General features: G+C 44.4%; 1 protein-coding gene across 9 annotated transcripts in view; it reads left to right on the top strand.

Moving 5' to 3' along the window:
* Positions 1-15,264, top strand: part of ktn1 (kinectin 1) — a 223,205-nt gene that overhangs the window by 92,247 nt on the left and 115,694 nt on the right. For all 9 annotated transcript variants that reach the window (XM_069916952.1, XM_069916953.1, XM_069916954.1 and 6 more), the window contains one exon: positions 9,531-10,083. In XM_069916952.1, the coding sequence (XP_069773053.1) occupies positions 9,561-10,083 (523 nt within the window). In that variant the 5' untranslated portion in view covers positions 9,531-9,560. The remainder of the gene's footprint in view (positions 1-9,530; positions 10,084-15,264) is intronic.

Below are 15,264 nucleotides of genomic sequence, written 5' to 3'. Positions count from 1 at the left end.
GCTTTTTCTGCATTGAGGGAGACTGTTATCTCAAGTGGGCCATTGTGTTGCTTGGAGTAATCAAATGCAGCTCCCAAAACCACTTCATGTTCCCGGTAATTCAGAAGTCTTACCAGGACTGGTTGTTGCTAGACAGATCTTCTGAGAGTCCAATGAGCCCTTTCTCTTTGTAGTTTTCTGTTGAATTTATTTTCTTCCAAACACTTGTGGGATCCAAGTTTCAAAGAAGCTCACTGGGTCTCTCTCTTCAGTCCCTTCCTTCCAACCAATAATCTGAACATTAATGCACCTGCTGAAATTCTCCATATGGTCGATCTTGTTCAGCATAGCTTGTTCATCCAAGTCTCACCTCTTCGTGTCTTCTTCTAAAGCTTTCAGCTTTTCTTGCATTTTCACCAAGTCATCTTCCACTTGGCCTATTCATTCATCATCAATTATTTCTTTAAATTCACTCATCCTTTCTTACATATCTCTAATTGGTTTCAATGCCCATGAAACGATTGCTTAAAGTCTCCATCTTCTCCAGGATTCTATTCAGCTATTCAGGTCTTGTGCCGACCAACCCCCCCCCCCACCGCCAAGTCCAACGGTGCTGTGGTCAGTTGGTTCCAAGACCACTCTTGTACCACTCCTTTTGGGCTTTCACTCAACATTCCTGGCTGAGTTGGCGTCTCTTCTGATTTTGTTTTTTGCTGCCTTGGCTTTTTAGTGATAATTTTGTTCATCCACAATGAAAAAAATCTTAATTTTAAACTTTTAAATCATCTTTTTAAAACTCTTCGCGGAGAGCTTATCCAAGACACATCTGTCTAGCTTCTTAGCATGGCCATGCACTTCCTCTACCAATTTTCTTGTTCTCCAATCAGACCATGTATTTTTTCATCTAACTTTAATATGCATCACAAACAACGTAGGTCCCAGTACTTTTCCTTGCAGATCAGTACTGATCATGGACTTCCAATAAGAACTACACCCCTTTTGACCAAGCCAATTTTCTATCCAGCATACAACAGCACCGAATAGCTTGAATATGCCTGAGATTGTCTGATATCGGACACTAAGCAGGCTCAGGACTGCTTAATACTTGGAGGAGAGACAAAGTGGCGATTCTCTGCCTTATGATGGACAAAAGTTGAAGAATTTCATGTAGGTTACATTCTCAATGTAGTACATGACAATAATGGAACCTTTATTGATTGTGATATATTCTTGACCATTCAACAATGAGGGACTTTGTCAAATGCTTTACTGAATCCATGTAGACAACATCCATTGTCCTATCCTCCATCAATCATATTCATTTAAAAAAAACTCAGTTCTATTTCTAAAGCAGACCTACCCTGCGCAAAGCCAAGCTGACTGTTTCTAATAAATCCATGTTTTTCCAAATGCAAGTAAATCCATTCACCAACCAAAAACAAAGGATCAACAATGGCTCTTTTCTAGATATCTTGGTCTTCCCCTGTAGCTAAAGAGAATGTAGAAGTCTCTGTCAACCCCTGCCAATTTCCATCCTTCGTATTCTGGTGTAGATTCTATCTGGGTCTGGGGCCTTATCCACCTTGATTTCTCAAGGCAACTAAGACCACCATCTTGATATTGACATGCCCTAGAACAGGGGTGGCTAACCTTTTAATTTTTAATTTATATATTTAGCATGGTAACAGGCCATTTTGGCCCACGAGTACGTACCTGGTGGGGGGGTTGGGGGGGTAGGTTAATTGGACAGCATGGACTCATTGGCCAAAATGGTCTGTAACCATGCTGTATGTCTACGTTAAAAGATTGGCCACCCCTCCCCTGGAATATATACCTTCTCCTTAATTTCACCATTATCCATGTCCTTCTTGGTGATCACTGATTCAAAGTACTCTTTCAGGACTACACCTCTTTCCTCTGGCTCAACACAAATTAAAGAAGGCATTATCCAAATTATACTTCAACACAAGATTATATTTGCACTAAAGCAAAAGATTTAACTTTCCTATCACACACATCTGTGTGAGTTTCATTTCTAACCAATTTGCTTCTGTATACTCCAAAAGCAAGTGTTCTCTGGTATCAGTGGAGAACCTGGATTGAAGTTATCTCAAGACTATCTTTTCCTGTATTTGTGAATGTTCTGGAAAATAGGGAGGGAAATATTCTTGTGCCATTTGCCATTTTTAAGTTAAGGTCAACTCCCCTTAATTTTTATCATCTGATTAAAAACATTTTATAATTCTCACTTTCTGCATGAATTTTTTGTAAACCAAGATGCTTTTAAAAATTCAGGAACTAAATCTTGCTGCTACAGATTTAATTTATTGTCACTTGATCATCGCATGTGTTTGTGAGATGGTCTTTGCTGACTTTGCCTCTTTTGTCTAGAACTTTCCAGTTTAAATTGGCAGGTAGGCTTCTCTTCAAAATCCATGTGATACTCTTATCATTTGTCTTCCCATCTTAGAGACTGAGTTAGAATGTTCAGTTGTCATTAGTCACTTTATTATATTTTTATTGTACAGGTCTGTGAAAAAGATAAAATTAATATTGATGTTAACTGGTTAATTGCTCTGAATTCAAGTGATTTCTTGTGGCAAAAATACTCCCACTGTTAGACAGTATTTTGACCTTCCAGTGAAGAACTGAAATGTTACTAAATATGATTTATGAGAGATTAGGTGGGAATAAGTTTCTGAATATTTTTCTTTGCATCCTTAGAAGTATAGATTACAGTTTGGAACAGTTTTTGAAATTCCCTCTTAACTAAATTTAGAGACACAACAAAGTCCTTCCAGCCCACGAGCATGTGCTTCTCAAATACACCAATTAATCTACAAACTGGAGCACCTTGATGAAACCCATGAATACATGGGGAGAACGTACAAACTCCTTGCACACAGTGCCAAATTCAAATCCAGGTCACTGGGGCTGTAATGGCGTCGTGCTAACCCATTTTGTTAACTGTGCTGCCAGTACTAACTATGCTGCCCATGCAATGCAGTGACAGAGATGTGGACAATTTTCTACAGGATGTTGTAACTTTTTGGGGTTGGATTCTTTGGGTAAGTGAAGAAAAAAAATGGCAGTACTGCTAGAGCTGCTGTAACTGAGTGCTGGTGTGGACCTGGGAGAGTGGGGAATGGAGACACAGCGCTGCTATATAGATTTCAACTGCTCGCTCCTAATGTCGTTGGCTCTGTATGTGCTACAGACAGCCTGTTTCGGAGCTGACGGTGTTTGGAGTTAAAATCCTACAACTGGGAGCTCTGTGCCCAGGGTGAGAGTGGGTGTGCTCAGCGGTAGCCACGAGGAGATGCAGACTCCAAGAACAGTGGTCTGGTGCAGGACACAAGAAATGGGAATAACATCACCCCGTTGAGTGCCTTAATGTTAAGAGCAATCATTCTCTCCTTGCCTCCTGAAATTTGAACCATGGTTCCAAACTAATTGAACCTGGAGTTGAATTATCATGGCAAAATCTGGCTGAACATCAGTGTGAAGATTACTGTTAAGATTTGTTTAATAGTATTCATGACATCTCCAATCAATTTGATGATTGACAATAGATTATTGTGTCAGTTATTGGTTAGAGATTGAAGCAATGATGAAAACTATTGGAGCACCATTATTTTCTTGGCAGTCATTACTTTCTACAGATCAGCCCATCCCCCTAAATTTATAATCAATGTAGTCCTACTAATATTTTGGAATCTAGCTTGGAGGTTAATTTTGGGTCTGGTGGCAAACCAAGTTTGGTTCATTTGGTTAGATGCACTGAGCCTTAATTGTGTTAATTGAGCAATAGCACAGTAAGGATCTCCTGAAAGAGACATTTCTGTGATAGAGACATTTCTGTGATTAAGAGGTGAACTGTTTTTTTTGTGGCTGTCAATTTCAATGGGCTATTAAAGCTTCGATTAATAATTTGTCTCTGATCATCCCATCTTGATCATCTTTTATCAATTTTTGGGTAATCCAATGTAAGATTATGACATCTCTAAATCTTACTGGTTTGTCATTACAGCTACAAATTGGCCATTTGTGTCTTTTTTTTTGGTACAGTAGTTTAAAAGGAAATTGAGTTTTCCTCTTTTTCTCACCCACTTTCCACTTCTCACTAGGCCATTTCATGCCAGGCCTCTGCCTGGAGGCCAGCTATGAGCATAGAGGGAAAACATAAAGCTTCCCTTTCATACAGCAGCCCTAAAAGGCTGCTCCAGCGCTGTATTTATGATGAACGATGCCTCGTAGCACCTTCTGGAGCTGATGGAGGCGGGGCAACTGATGCTGTAACGTCACCCATCATAAATACGTGGCAGAGAAATGGCCGTCTTCCCTACTCATAATCCCCCATGCAGCTGAATCCGCTCTGTTTCCCAGAACAGTTCTAGGTGCGTGGGGATTATGGGTAGGGAAGACGGCCATTGCACTGCCGCGTTCTGAGTTGCAGAGAGCAGCCCCATGAGGCTGTTACAGCTCCCACCATCCCTGCCTTGAGGGGGTCTTGGAGTGAGAAGGGTGAGTGGGGAGATAGGTCGCGGGCTGATGACATCATCAGCCCATTCTTAACCAGCTGCTTGCAGCGGCTGTACATTCATGTTGGGCGCTTCACTGATTATCCTTCATCGAGAAGGGTTGTATTCAGCACCTCGGACCCTGCCATGGCACATTCAGAAAGGTAAGTCTCTAGACGTAAGGGTGGAGAACCTCCGCCCTTACAGTCGGGCATTTTCCTTGCTTCAAAGGACCAAGTACTGATGACTTATTTTAAAAAAATGAGTGCTTATTGTTTGAGAATGATTGGTCAATCTTTTAGCTGCACCTTACTGACTTGGACACCTAGTGTTGCTATGTTCTACTTCCTTGAATTCCATGCAATTTGTATAATCCAAATCAAGTGTCATTTTAAACCTGTTTAGAATAGATACAAGAATACTTTTAAATCCCAAATCGCTTTATGCTTCAACTCACTGAGAATTCTTAAATCCCTGAAAAGGTCATGTACAAAAAGCTTTGTGTCAGGTGAATTGCAGAGTTGGTAAAGAAGTTTTCATTTTTTTTGCAGGTTGGCCTGGTTTCAGAATACCAGGTCAAGTGTGGTGCCTGAGATAGCAAGTTGCTTAAAATTACTACCCCAAATTACTTGAGTTGGGAAAATTTGGAAAGATGAGAGATTTTTAGAATGCTAGCTGATAGATTTATATATTTAAAACATGGTTGACAAACTTATTTTAACTGTGGCTGCAAATCTCTAATGCAAGAAATTTAGATACCAAATGTACAGGTTCTACTTTAGATTTGATTAACAAAACTGTCATTTTAAAAAAAAAAGCAGCATTTCTTGTATCTTTCTACAAACTCAAAATTGCATTGTCTAAGTCATTGTTTAATGGATTGACTACAACATTTTCTCCAGACTTTCATCTTGCAATTTTCATCCTTGTGTTTGATGGGGCAATAATTTATAGTGCTTATGTTTGCAATTCTTCACTGCTGGAAGTATTTGGAATTAAATTGAATGGCATGTGTCTGATAACACTTTAAGGGCAAAGATTTATTTGCCAGTGAATACTTGCTTTCATTGTATGCTCTATACATTGGGGAAAATGGTTACAAATTACAGTTCACTTTAATCAATGTGTTAATTGAATGACAAGATTTGGCAAAAAAAGAGGCATGTCTTGGAGCATTTTAAAAGCTCATTGCTCTATTCAAAAAAATAAGGTTGAAATAGCAGAGCTTAACAGATTCTATTTTTACAACTTTTCCTTTTAAAGTGTTAGTTGATTAAATACAAATACATGTCATGCTTATTGCCGAGAGGATTGTTCATATTAAAGCAGAGTTTGGATTGTTATAATCCTCCAAAGGTGACAGCTGTCTAAACCAATTGAGAAATCGTAGTAAAGCCACTAATCAGTTTCTTTGGAGCATTGGGATAATGATGCACACTTCTACAAAGAAACATGGGACTTCAATAATCTTGAATTTGAAACTGCTTGTGCATATTTTAGACTGGAATTTTGAATGGAATTGAATGAAATGTTATGAAATGTTATCATGTATATTATTTGGTGCTGAGTTGGTGGGTCTTTTAACACTAAACTTTCAGCTGCTTGAGCTCCCTTTCAAATTGCCTTGTAAAATGGGGTTGATCGGGCAGTTTACTAGGTTGAAGACCCAGGTACATGGCTATTTGAAAAGGCCGAACCAGGCAAGCCCATTAAAAATCCACCTGGGACCCAGACCTACCTCGGAGGTGGTCAGGGAACCCAGTAAAACTTTCCCAGGTGTCATTCTTTGCTTATTTGAAAGGGGAAATGGCTCACCGAGTTGCCCTGGAACTTAAAACAGAAAGAACTCTGGGAACAGAGGATTCTCTGTGGCTGTGTGACACTCACTCATCACGCCATCACAGTGGCAGATTTCCCCTTGTATTGACTGGTTGGCGATTTAACAGATAGGTTAGGCTGCTATTTGAAAGGTGAAAGAGACACACACAGCCCAGTAATCTCTCCTGGGTCCCAGGAGGGCTATCTGGGTGCTGCAATTTGGCAATGTAGCCACCTTCTTCTCAGAGAGTTTTTAGTTCTGCCCAGTATTCGCTGGCAGAAGCACTGTCAGTGAACGAATTTCTCCAGACGCTAACACTTGAGAAATTCCATGACGGTGTATAAACCGATCTAGCCATACATTGCTAGCTTTGAACTATGATGTTTCTCCATTGATCAGCTGGTCAAACTTCTTGGCTTGAGCTTTGAGAATAGGTCTGGAATTTGGAAGGCTTACTGAGCGTGGTTGAATGAACCACTCGTACAAAGAGTCATTGAGGTTGACATCTTTAGCTGCCTTCATACGTTTGGCCTTTAGTCCCACCTCTTCCTCAACTTTCCAAAGTGACGCGTGTAACTTCCTGAGATTTCTAGCTACAAAGTGTTGATTCAAGTATGCCGAGGTTGTGTGCAATTTGAGTTTTATTCTTTTTTTAAAATTTTTTTTATTTTTCACACTATGAACCATATTGACCAAAATACACATAAACATTTCCCTCTTAAATATACATTTTTTCCCCTTCCCTCCCTCCTTCACCCCCCCTCCCCACCCACTCAACGTTCAACATATATGATACATTAAATCATTAAACAATGTCATCGCACAATGAAAATAAACAAGAAAATTGTGTCATCTACTTTTACATACTGGGTCAGTTCATTTCGTCTTCTTCTCCTTCTGTCATTTAGGTGGTGGAGGTCCGCAGTAGGACTTCTTTGTTGTGTTCCATGTACGGTTCCCAAATTTGTTCGAATACTGTGATGTTATTTCTTATGTTATTTTTTCCAATGGAATACCTTTTTTCATTTCTATGTACCATTGCTGTATTCTCAGGCTCTCTTCTGATTTCCAGGTTGACATAATACATTTTGTTGCTACAGCTAAGGCTATCATAATAAATCTTTTTTGTGCTCCATCCAAATTGAGGCCAAGTTCTTTACTTCTTATATTACTTAGAAGAAAGATCTCTGGATTTTTTGGTATGTTGCTTTTTGTGATTTTATTTAATACCTGGTTTAGATCTTCCCAAAACTTTTCCACTTTCTCACATGCCCAAATTGCATGTACTGTTGTTCCTGTTTCCTTCTTGAAGCAAAAACATCTATCTGATACTGTTGGGTCCCATTTATTTAACTTTTGAGGCATGGTGTATAGCCTGTGTAACCAATTATATTGTATCATGCATAACCTCATGTTTATTGTATTTCTCATAGTTCCAGAGCATAGCTTTTCCCATGTTTCATTTTTTATCTTTATGTTTAGATCTTGTTCCCACTTTTGTTTGGGTTTACAGCTTATTTCCTCGTTCTCTTTCTCTTGCAGTTTGATGTACATGTTTGTTATAAATCTTTTAATTATCATTGTGTCTGTAATCACATAGTCAAAATTGCTTCCTCCTGGTAACCTCAGCCTGCTTCCCAATTTGTCCTTCAAGTAGGTTTTCAGTTGGTAGTATGCAAACATTGTACCGTGAGTTATACCATATTTACACTTCATTTGTTCAAAAGATAATAATTTATTTCCCGAAAAACGATTTTCTATTCTTTTGATCCCTCTTCTCTCCCATTCTCTAAAGGAAAGGTTATCTATTGTGAAGGGGATTAGTTGATTTTGCGTCAATATTAATTTTGGTAGTTGATAATTTGTTTTTTTCCTTTCTACGTGAATCTTCCAAATGTTGAGCAGATGGTGCAGTACTGGTGAATTCCCATATTGCACTAGCGTTTCATCCCACTTATATAGTATATGTTCAGGTACCTTCTCCCCTATTTTATCTAGCTCTAATCTGGTCCAATCTGGTTTTTCCCTTGTTTGAGTTTTATTCTTGATCATGTCAAGTGCGTGAAGCTTATCTTTCACTGAAAAAGCTTTTTGTCTTCTAATGGTGTGTTCCATTCTGATCTGGAAGCATTTTCAGTTCTGGAAAGAGTTGGGGGGGTGGGGGGAAGAGAGAGAGAAAGGGGTCCACTGGCTGATTGTGTTATGTCTGGGTTTGTGTTAAATCAGGCTTCCACTGTACCTTTCCTCACACTTTTGATCACAACTTTGATCACAGTTCAATCAAGCATTTGCAGTGATGCCATCAAATCAAAAGCAAATATTTCTCATTTAAATACCTTCTCATTTCAGAAGAATCGTGCCATCTGACTATTATTTAATTCTTATGGATGCATTTATTAAATTTGGGAACTTATCTGTGAATTATTGTGCAAAATTTCTCTGGGGATTTTTATTAAAATGTTATGGAAATAAATTAAACTTTCTACCACTCTAGAAATGTATTTTCTTTACCACTCTATAGATCGTGTGACAGATATGTGCAATGACGCATGCTGTAAAAAAAAAGCAAGATGATGAGTAGTTGTACGTATCAATGTAGTCATAAAATAGTTTTGCCTTTTCAGAGGTTAAGTAAATCTGCAGTGTAGTTTTTTTCAAATTTTCTGATCTATTTATTCAGCAAGTGTAATTCCTAACCAGTCATAATATAATAAGCAAACATCTAAAAATAGGTTCCTGTGTGCTTGAAGCAAGAAATTTTTGAAGCAACATTTTTAATGCTGTTTGATGCACGTGAGTTTAAAAAAAACTAGGATTTTGCTCTGTGTTCTCAAATCAAAAAGAAAAATAATAGTTGGTGCAAGAGTTCTGAAGCAAAAAACAAACATTGTGAATATTCAGCAGGTTTGATAGCTCATGTGATGTGTGAAGAGAAGAACAGTCATTGTTTTGGGGTCTTGTGAAAAATCATTTGATTTGAATTATTAACTCTTCTGCAAATGCTACCTGACCTGCAGAATATTTCAATTATTTTCTTTTTTTATTCCTGGTTCTCAAATATTTACTTCACTACATCATAACCACACAGTGTTGAAGATCTGAGTAGTGATGGGAGTCAGAAGGATGTCTTAAATCACTTTTGTATTTCAAAGAGCTATGTAAATCTTACAAGAATTAATTTTTTTTCTTGTTTTGGTAACTTCTCTTTATAGATATTACTACACCAGACCTAGCAAGAAGCCATGGAATTTTACGAGTCCCAGTATCTCCTCCTTATTATTCCAGCAGTGGTCATTGCCATAATTTTCATGTTCTTCTGGCTGTTTATGAAGGAAACTTCATATGATGAAATACTTGCTAAACAAAAGCGTGATGCCAAACCTGTTTCAGCAAAGATTGACAAGAAGAAAAGTGAAAAGAAAAAGAACAAAAAGAAAGAAAACACAAATGGAAACATGCATGAATCTGATTCAGAGAGTGCAATTCGAGACTCTGAATTGGTGGATGCGTTGATGCCCAATGAAGAACCGCCAATTAACATTGCATCACCTCTCGTTGAAATTCCAACTGGAGTAAAAGAAAGAAAGAAAAAAGATAAGAAAATATCAAGACCGGTGTCTGATGAATCTTTGGGTAGGGAGTTGGAAGGATTGAAACGTACTGCAAAAAAAAATGAGCCACTCCCAGTTACCAAACAACCGACTCCTCCAGAAATGTTGAGTTTTAAAAGAAAATCTGGTCAGAAAAAGCAGAAGAACGGCGCAGGTAAATAATTATTAACTTGTCTTCTGCCACACCTTCATAAATATATCTTGTATCCTTTACATCTTTGGTTTGTACACAAGTTACCTGTTTCAGATGCAAATTTTACTAAATTGAGAGAGATTGTTGTTATGACTCAAATCATTTGCTTATGGTGTTAGAACATAGAAATCTACAGGTCAGTATTATAGGCTCTTTGGCCCACAGTGTTGTGCCTCCATAATAACTCACTCTATCACCTGCTTAAAATGACCTTTCTGTATAATCTTCCATTTTTCTCTGTTTTTTGCAATATCCAATAGTCTCTTAAAAGATCCTTATTTTACCTGCCTCGACCACTGTTGCTGGCTGTGCATTCCATGTACCTACCACTCTAAAAGACTTGGCTTTTGTCCTGTTCTTATTCCCAAACACCTTAAAACAATGCTCCCGGTGTTGGCCATTTCAGCCACCAAATTTGAATCTCTTTGCAATTTTATTATAAAGTTATCATATTATTTGCACTACTCGCTTTCGGGCTCCTGCCGCTTTCGGGCTCCTGCCACTTTCGGGCTCCTGCCGCTTTCGGGCTCCTGCCGCTTTCGGGCTCCTGCCGCTTTCGGGCTCCTGCCGCTTTCGGGCTCCTGCCGCTTTCGGGCTCCTGCCGCTTTCGGGCTCCTGCCGCTTTCGGGCTCCTGCCGCTTTCGGGCTCCTGCCGCTTTCGGGCTCCTGCCGCTTTCGGGCTCCTGCCGCTTTCGGGCTCCTGCCGCTTTCGGGCTCCTGCCGCTTTCGGGCTCCTGCCGCTTTCGGGCTCCTGCCGCTTTCGGGCTCCTGCCGCTTTCGGGCTCCTGCCGCTTTCGGGCTCCTGCCGCTTTCGGGCTCCTGCCGCTTTCGGGCTCCTGCCGCTTTCGGGCTCCTGCCGCTTTCGGGCTCCTGCCGCTTTCGGGCTCCTGCCGCTTTCGGGCTCCTGCCGCTTTCGGGCTCCTGCCGCTTTCGGGCTCCTGCCGCTTTCGGGCTCCTGCCGCTTTCGGGCTCCTGCCGCTTTCGGGCTCCTGCCGCTTTCGGGCTCCTGCCGCTTTCGGGCTCCTGCCGCTTTCGGGCTCCTGCCGCTTTCGGGCTCCTGCCGCTTTCGGGCTCCTGCCGCTTTCGGGCTCCTGCCGCTTTCGGGCTCCTGCCGCTTTCGGGCTCCTGCCGCTTTCGGGCTCCTGCCGCTTTCGGGCTCCTGCCGCTTTCGGGCTCCTGCCGCTTTCGGGCTCCTGCCGCTTTCGGGCTCCTGCCGCTTTCGGGCTCCTGCCGCTTTCGGGCTCCTGCCGCTTTCGGGCTCCTGCCGCTTTCGGGCTCCTGCCGCTTTCGGGCTCCTGCCGCTTTCGGGCTCCTGCCGCTTTCGGGCTCCTGCCGCTTTCGGGCTCCTGCCGCTTTCGGGCTCCTGCCGCTTTCGGGCTCCTGCCGCTTTCGGGCTCCTGCCGCTTTCGGGCTCCTGCCGCTTTCGGGCTCCTGCCGCTTTCGGGCTCCTGCCGCTTTCGGGCTCCTGCCGCTTTCGGGCTCCTGCCGCTTTCGGGCTCCTGCCGCTTTCGGGCTCCTGCCGCTTTCGGGCTCCTGCCGCTTTCGGGCTCCTGCCGCTTTCGGGCTCCTGCCGCTTTCGGGCTCCTGCCGCTTTCGGGCTCCTGCCGCTTTCGGGCTCCTGCCGCTTTCGGGCTCCTGCCGCTTTCGGGCTCCTGCCGCTTTCGGGCTCCTGCCGCTTTCGGGCTCCTGCCGCTTTCGGGCTCCTGCCGCTTTCGGGCTCCTGCCGCTTTCGGGCTCCTGCCGCTTTCGGGCTCCTGCCGCTTTCGGGCTCCTGCCGCTTTCGGGCTCCTGCCGCTTTCGGGCTCCTGCCGCTTTCGGGCTCCTGCCGCTTTCGGGCTCCTGCCGCTTTCGGGCTCCTGCCGCTTTCGGGCTCCTGCCGCTTTCGGGCTCCTGCCGCTTTCGGGCTCCTGCCGCTTTCGGGCTCCTGCCGCTTTCGGGCTCCTGCCGCTTTCGGGCTCCTGCCGCTTTCGGGCTCCTGCCGCTTTCGGGCTCCTGCCGCTTTCGGGCTCCTGCCGCTTTCGGGCTCCTGCCGCTTTCGGGCTCCTGCCGCTTTCGGGCTCCTGCCGCTTTCGGGCTCCTGCCGCTTTCGGGCTCCTGCCGCTTTCGGGCTCCTGCCGCTTTCGGGCTCCTGCCGCTTTCGGGCTCCTGCCGCTTTCGGGCTCCTGCCGCTTTCGGGCTCCTGCCGCTTTCGGGCTCCTGCCGCTTTCGGGCTCCTGCCGCTTTCGGGCTCCTGCCGCTTTCGGGCTCCTGCCGCTTTCGGGCTCCTGCCGCTTTCGGGCTCCTGCCGCTTTCGGGCTCCTGCCGCTTTCGGGCTCCTGCCGCTTTCGGGCTCCTGCCGCTTTCGGGCTCCTGCCGCTTTCGGGCTCCTGCCGCTTTCGGGCTCCTGCCGCTTTCGGGCTCCTGCCGCTTTCGGGCTCCTGCCGCTTTCGGGCTCCTGCCGCTTTCGGGCTCCTGCCGCTTTCGGGCTCCTGCCGCTTTCGGGCTCCTGCCGCTTTCGGGCTCCTGCCGCTTTCGGGCTCCTGCCGCTTTCGGGCTCCTGCCGCTTTCGGGCTCCTGCCGCTTTCGGGCTCCTGCCGCTTTCGGGCTCCTGCCGCTTTCGGGCTCCTGCCGCTTTCGGGCTCCTGCCGCTTTCGGGCTCCTGCCGCTTTCGGGCTCCTGCCGCTTTCGGGCTCCTGCCGCTTTCGGGCTCCTGCCGCTTTCGGGCTCCTGCCGCTTTCGGGCTCCTGCCGCTTTCGGGCTCCTGCCGCTTTCGGGCTCCTGCCGCTTTCGGGCTCCTGCCGCTTTCGGGCTCCTGCCGCTTTCGGGCTCCTGCCGCTTTCGGGCTCCTGCCGCTTTCCGGCTCCTGCCGCTTTCCATCATCAAAATAACAAAAACTTTGAAGAATTATGGCTTTAATTATAGCTAATAATTAATTGTATCTTTAATAACCAGACATTAGGCATGTTTTGGTGGCCAAAATCCCCCGATGTAAAGCCATATATTATGCCCATATGCGGCTATCAGGAGGCCACTTGAAAGCGCAGGAGGTGCCTGAGTGGTGATCTTTGTAACCCTCCTCTAAGAAGGATAATCGCCGCAGCACAGTGGTCCGCCTTGGCACCTGAATGCAGCTGCCTGAAAGCAGCTGTTGAGGGGATGACAATCAGCTGGCGAGCACCTGACAGCCCGCTTCCACTGCTCCCCCGACGTGGGCTGTCGGGGCTGGGGCAGCTGGCGATGGCTGTCCCCATACTGATCCCACTTATGAGGGAAAGATTAATTTGTGGCTTTCCAATGCAGGCACCAAATGTTTGATAATCTGCCCATAGCCACATCAAACCTTGGGTGCTCCAAGAGGAATCAGACCAGCAGAGAGTTTGAACTAGCAGAGGCATCAGGAGAAATATATAACCACACAAGACATGAGGGTGGCAAATAAAAACCCAGGGAGTTTGTCAGAGGGAAATGCAAACACCAAATATAATGAATATCTAAAACTAATAAAAGTACAGCACAGGAACAGCCTGTTTGCCCACAATGTCTGCACCAAACATTACCCTAATTGAACTAGCCCCATGTCAGTCCCACACTGATCCCACTGCTCTGCTCTCTCCCCATAGTCCCGTGTTGGTCCCCACACTGATCCCACTGCCCCATGCTCTCCCCACAGCCCTCTATCAGTCCCAACGCTGTGGGGTGGCTGGCGGGTTTTTATTTGCCACCCTCATGTCTTTTGCTAACTGGTTCATGTGTAAATTGTTCTGCACCACCGAGACCTTTGTGGTTATATATTTCTCCTGATGCCTCTGCTAGTTCAAGCTCTCTGCTGGTCTGATTCCTTTCTGAGCACTCAAGTGTTTTCGTGGCTATGGGCAGATTATCAACAAACATTTGGTGTTTGGTGCCTGCATTGGAAAGCAACAAATTAATCTGTCCCTCATAAGTGTGATCAGTATGGGGACAGCCCGCGCTGGCCGCCCCAACCCTGACAGCCCAAAGGTCAGGAGCCGGAGTGTACTCTGAGACGCCTCCCGTGCAGCTGTCCCTTTCAGATGGCCAGAGCTGCACTTTTAGCGCTGCCACCTGAATGGCAATTCACAGATCTGCTTCAGCTTCTGCAGGTGCATTCTTAGCAGAGAAGGCTCCTGAAGAAACCTCTTGCTACATTCATTAGCAAAAAAATTTTCTCCAACCAATCACTCTTACTTTTCTACTGGAGAATCTAGTAAGGATGCTAGATAATTGCAGATAAACCTAGAAGTAAGTGACAGATGAGAATAGAAAGTAGATCATCTGGGCATTGGGTTTAATTTGTGTGGATACAGTGGATCTTGTTGGAAAATGTAGTCAAATGAATTACCATAAATGACTTAATGAATCACAGATTCATTTTATGTGTTTTGTGTAGTTGCCATTGTTGCAGCTTTGTTTATTAAGCTGGGCATGGTTTATCTCCGGCTATAGATTTTTAGTTTTTAAAAAATATAAAGTGCCAAGTAAGGTTACTGTAAATATTGAATGGGATGTAATATTGAAGCTTTAAAAGGCCCTGGTGAGACCTTTCTTGGAATATTGTGAGCAGTTTTGGGCTCTTCATTTAAGAAAGGATGTGCAGATGTTGGAGAGGGTTCAGAGGAGGTTCACGGGATGATTCTGGGAATAAAAGGGTTGTCACATGAGTAACATTTGACAGCTTGGCCTGTACTCTGGAATTTAGGAGAAAGAGGGAGGAGCTCTGAAATATTTCAAATGTGGAAAGGGATGTTTAAAGTAGTTGTAGAGAGGTTGTCTCCCATGGTGGGAGGGTCTAGGACAAGGCACAGCTTCAGGATTGATGGGTGTCAGCTTAGAACAGATGTGGAGAATTTCTTCAGCCAATAGGTGGAAAATCTGTGGAGTAAAAACACAAAATGCTGGAGAAATTCAGCTGGTAAAATTGTGTCCTTTATGTAGCAAAGGTAAAAATACATAACCAACGTTTCTGGCTTGAGCCCTTCATCAAGATATGAAAGAGTGTTGGTGGGCATCCGAACAAAAGGATGGTGGAGAAGGGGCGTTGGCAAAGTTAGATGATCGGTGGAAAAGGGAGGGAGGGGACAGCAGCAATAAGGGGAGGAGGGAAGGCTAGGTGGGTGGAGGGGGAAGAGAGGGGAGAACTGGAAA

The sequence above is a fragment of the Narcine bancroftii genome, chromosome 2 (genome assembly GCF_036971445.1).
Source record: "Narcine bancroftii isolate sNarBan1 chromosome 2, sNarBan1.hap1, whole genome shotgun sequence".
NCBI classification, from domain to species: domain Eukaryota; kingdom Metazoa; phylum Chordata; class Chondrichthyes; order Torpediniformes; family Narcinidae; genus Narcine; species Narcine bancroftii.
Note: the sequence above shows the minus strand (reverse complement) of the source record. Positions and strands in the feature narration are given on the sequence as shown.